Below are 4,908 nucleotides of genomic sequence, written 5' to 3'. Positions count from 1 at the left end.
ATTTATTTTAATTTATTTTTGCCCTTTGTTTCGTTTTGTGCTGTAATTTGGAAAGGAGGAGCGTCCCTCCCAATTAGCCTTATTATTATTCTCTCTATGCTTGGGGACTCCACTACTTCCGTCTTGGGCGGCGGCGGCGCCGGAGGAGACTCCGCCGTGCCGGAGACAACTCATCGTCACGATGGGCTCATCGGCGACATGGAGGAGAATAATAACAATTCTGGTGAAGATGAGAGAGGGAGAAGCGGCGGTGGTGGCGGAGATGACGGTGACCGGAGCTTCGGCGGAAACCGGTGGCCAAGACAAGAAACTTTAGCTCTCTTGAAAATACGGTCAGAAATGGACGTGGCTTTTCGAGATGCAAGCGTTAAAGGCCCTTTGTGGGAACAAATTTCCAGGTACACATAAAAAAAAAAAAAAAAAAGATTTTAGATTAAATTATATATCAATTTAATTCAAATCTTTTCTAATCCTTTTTTCTCAATTTTTTTAAATAAATCACTTCTGATTTTTCTTATAATTCTCTTCAAAGATCTGAGTTTGTTTTTGTTTTTGATGTTTTGTTTTTTTTTTAAAAAAAAAAAATTAAATTTCACTGTCGGCAGTTCAATCATTTTCACTTCATCTGAAGTGATTTATGCTTTTTTTTTTCTTTTTTTTTTTCTTTTATTGGGAATCTCTAAGGAAACTGAAATCCCAATTCAGTGTCACTGAAATTCAAGAAGAGAAAAAAAAAAAAAAATTAAGGAATCTGTGAAGTTGGGTAGTAGTTAAATGGTACTTTTTTTGGGTTAAAAAAACATTCTCTCTTATGTAACATCAACAACTGAGAAAAATTTGCAGTTTTCAGAAGAAAAACTGATCAATTGTATGATAAGTAAGTTCTAGTTTTAGATTAATTTCATGTATATGAGTTTTTTCTTCTGAATTTTCAGCTCTTTTTGAGCTCAATGATTGTTTTTACACATGCAATTGCTTTGTATGAGAGAGAAATTCGATTGCTTTTCTTTTTATATATAAAAAATTTGATTTTATTTCTTTTCTTTTTTGTGGGGTCTTGGTTTTGTTTTCTTATCAGGAAATTAGGGGAGCTTGGTTATCATCGAAGTGCAAAGAAATGCAAAGAGAAATTTGAGAATGTTTACAAATATCACAAAAGAACTAAAGAAGTTAGAAGTGGGAAACCAGATAGCAAAACTTATAAGTTTTTTGAACAATTGGAAGCTCTTGAGAATCACCCTCCTCTTAATTTCCACTCCCATTTACCCAAACCAACTCCTCCGCCACCTCCGCCGCCGCCTACTGCCGTCATTTCCCAAATTCCTTCCACTGTTCCATCCACCACCACCACCCTTCCTCACTTGATGAACATATCATTCTCTCAACCAAACCCCACAATTCACCTCCCATCTCCTCCGCCCCCTCCCGCTCCGTTGCCATTGAATAACCCTACGAACATTCCCATCACCGTCCCTCCCTCCGTGCCATTTCAAATCAATGTCTCTTCCGTGGGAGGTGGAGTGGGGTTTCAGAGCATTGAAGCGGATCTCATCTCGAACTCGACGTCTGATGATGTCAACTCATCGACATCATCAGACGAGGCATCGAGAAGGAGGAGGAGGAAAAGGAAATGGAAGGACTTTTTTGAGAGATTGATGAAGGAAGTGATTGATAAGCAAGAGGAAATGCAAAAGAGATTCTTGGAAGCAATTGAGAAGAGAGAGCAAGAGAGAGTTGTGAGAGAAGAAGCTTGGAGGATGCAAGAGATGGCCAAAATCAATAGAGAAAGAGAGATTTTAGCTCAAGAAAGATCAATGGCAGCTGCAAAAGATGCCGCCATTACATCCTTCCTTCAAAAAATAACTGAATCCCAACACAACAACAACAGCAACCCGTCACAACCGTCGCCCCCGCCACCGCCATCACAACAACAACCACCAATTCCAACACCAGTCGCGCAACCACAACCGCAACCACCTCCGCCGCCACAGGCACCACAAGCTTCCACATTGCAAGTTGTTGTTCCAAATTCCACCTCACAAAAGGTGGGGAACAATAATGAATTGTTGCAAATGGAGATAATGAAAATGGATCATAATGGTGGGGAGAATTATAACATTAGCCCAGCTTCAAGCTCATCAAGATGGCCAAAAGTGGAAGTTCAAGCACTTATCAAATTGAGAACAAACCTTGAAACTAAATATCAAGAGAATGGGCCAAAAGGGCCTTTATGGGAAGAGATTTCATCAGCCATGAAGAAGCTTGGGTACAATAGAAATGCAAAGAGGTGCAAAGAGAAATGGGAGAACATAAACAAATACTTCAAGAAAGTGAAGGAAAGCAGAAAAACAAGGCCTGAGGATTCCAAGACTTGCCCTTATTTTCACCAGCTTGATGCTTTGTATAGGGAGAAGAGCAACAACACCACCACCAACAACAACATGATCGGATCGTCGACGTCGATTATGCAACATCAACAGCAGCCATTGATGGTTCGTCCAGAGCAACAATGGCCTCCCCAACATGAGATTGCCCGCCCCGACTCGGGAAACGAGGAGATGGAGAGCGAACCAATCGATCGCGATGATAAAGATGATGACGATGAAGATGAAGAGGATGAAGAGGAAGGTGGAGGGAACTATGAGATTGTGGCAAGCAAACCGGCTTCAGTGAGTGCTGCAGAGTGAGTAAGGACAAAACATGCTGTAACTCTCTGGGAAAGCTCGAGTACAAGTAGGGTCGAGAAGGGTTGTCGGATGGGTAAGCGGGTCGGGTTTTTTTCGATGTGGATGGGATTGAATTGAATTGAATTGAATATGTTGTTCATACACACACTCACATAAGTTACTGAAAAAATAATGATGAGGGGAATTAAGGGAAAAAGAGAGGGTGTGGGGGGTGGGGTTGAGAAATTGTAGAATAGTGTTCGGCGAGAGTTATATGTTTTTCAATTTTAATAATTTATTTATTTTTTTTGGCCTAAAAACTGAAATAAAAGTTTGAGGTTTTAGAGAGAGAATGGAGTTTAAGGTTTCACAACAAGAAATAAAGAGAGACTCTTTTCTAGTGTTGTATTTTGTCATTTGTGATGTTTCATGTAAATTTTTTTATATAAAAAATTGTTTGTTTATTATAATTATTATTAATTTAAAAAGAAAAATTTTCAATAAATAATATGCATCTCATTTTCTTGCAGAATGATTTATATGATGTGTTCCACACTATGAAGAAGTAAAAAAAAAAAAAAAAAAATTATAGTTATTATATGTATTATTGAAAAATTGCATGATGTAAATCAATTTGGATAAAATAATATGCTATTGAATTTGACTCTCTTTATTTTTCTTAATGTATGTGTCAATTTTTATCCTTATATTTTAGTTTATTAATCTCAATGATCTATTTAACATTAATAAGTGATGTTAAATATAACTAAAAATGAATTTGATGTTGAAGTGGTGAACAATTTCTTGGCATTCATAAAAGGTAGGGACCATTGAAATTAATAAAATAATATATAGAAATAAAATTTAAATTTTTAAAAATAGAGATAGACAAAAATGACGTGAATCTGAAAAATATTGGCTAATTATAAAAAATATTCATGAATTGTGGATTTGTCTCAATTATATTCCTGAATTTTGAAAAATTTTATTTCAGCCTCAAAACCTTTAAAAGTTTTTGTCATTAAATTTATAGATAAAAAAATTTACATTTTTGTATTTATTGTTTAATTATATGAACAAATTTAAACAAATTACTGGAAGTAAATTTAGTGTTAGAGTTTGAAAAAAAAAAATTTAACAAAAGGACAAAATTTGAGGATATACGGTCACAAAAGAAGGAGGACAACGATAGATATGATTCACAGATACCATGTATCTTTATTTATTTTTCATGTGTTTAGATTTGTTACACAAACAGGTGAACAAAAATTTTCATCTATAAATTTAACGACAAAAGGTTATTAATATTTTTTTAAAAAAAATAAACTTGATCGAACTGTAAAAGTTAAAATGAAGCTTTCAAAAATTTGAAGATATAATTGAAACCTTTGAGATAAATAGTCTTTTTTGAGATAACGATATTTTTGATAATTTAATAAAAAAAAATATATATGAATGAAATATAAATAATTTGAGTGGGGCATGTAACGTAATGTCTCGACCATATTTGAAAATTAATACATTCATAAATCTTACAATGGGTACTTAAAAAATTATATATTTTAAGTGGCAAAATGCATTATATATATATATATATATATATAGTTTTTAGATAAAATTTATTAAAATTTCATTTACAATTGTCGTTTTCTAAATGTTATGAAAATAAATGTCCTAATTAAAATAAACAAAATTAATTAAGATATAATATTTAAATTAAGAGGCTATATAGATTTGAATCTCTAACTCATTTTTGATAAATAATAATATTAAAAAATAAATAAATTTAATATACATTCTTTATTTTATGCAATCAGGACAGGATCAATTCGTATGATTCTATCCTTTTTTTCTTAAAATGTTTTCAAGAAAATCTCACGTCTCCTCTTAGACAATTTCCAATACACATCAATACAATTATTACTATTATAATATTAAAATTATTATGCTATTATTTAATGAACCCAAATAACAACATGTAATGTTATAGAAAAGTTTTATAAACATTGGGAACTTGAGGAAAAGATGGAAAATTAATATAGAAATTCTAATATGTCACTTAAATATTTATTGATCCATTAAAGTTTCATTTAAAAACATAACCCCTTGTATGAAAACCTCTTATATTTCATTATGTAATTAATTAACTAATTTAATAAACTATCAAAAGTATAAAAAGAGAGTGGCAAATAGTGTAAATGAATCATTACTAAAAAACAATTAGGTATATATATATTTTAAT

At 32.8% G+C, this 4,908-nt stretch overlaps 1 protein-coding gene across 1 annotated transcript; it reads left to right on the top strand.

Moving 5' to 3' along the window:
• LOC120075665 (trihelix transcription factor DF1-like) lies at positions 1–3,074 on the top strand. The gene is made up of 2 exons (XM_090313379.1): positions 1–398; positions 1,079–3,074. The coding sequence occupies exons 1-2, from the start codon at positions 97–99 to the stop codon at positions 2,685–2,687; spliced, it is 1,911 nt and encodes a 636-aa protein (XP_090169505.1). The 5' UTR covers positions 1–96; the 3' UTR covers positions 2,688–3,074.
• Positions 3,075–4,908: the final 1,834 nt, after the last annotated feature.

Source organism: Benincasa hispida, chromosome 4 (genome assembly GCF_027475165.1).
Source record: "Benincasa hispida cultivar pf3 chromosome 4, pf3_genome.v1.1, whole genome shotgun sequence".
Lineage (NCBI taxonomy): Eukaryota > Viridiplantae > Streptophyta > Magnoliopsida > Cucurbitales > Cucurbitaceae > Benincasa > Benincasa hispida.
This window is presented reverse-complemented; position numbering and strand designations above follow the sequence as displayed.

Bases quoted from the DNA above. Each gene is read 5' to 3' on its own strand.
- LOC120075665 (XM_090313379.1), top strand. From the start codon at position 97: ATGCTTGGGGACTCCACTACTTCCGTCTTGGGCGGCGGCGGCGCCGGA. The intron at 399-1,078 runs GTACACATAAAA...TTTTCTTATCAG, and splicing joins TTGTGGGAACAAATTTCCAG to GAAATTAGGGGAGCTTGGTT.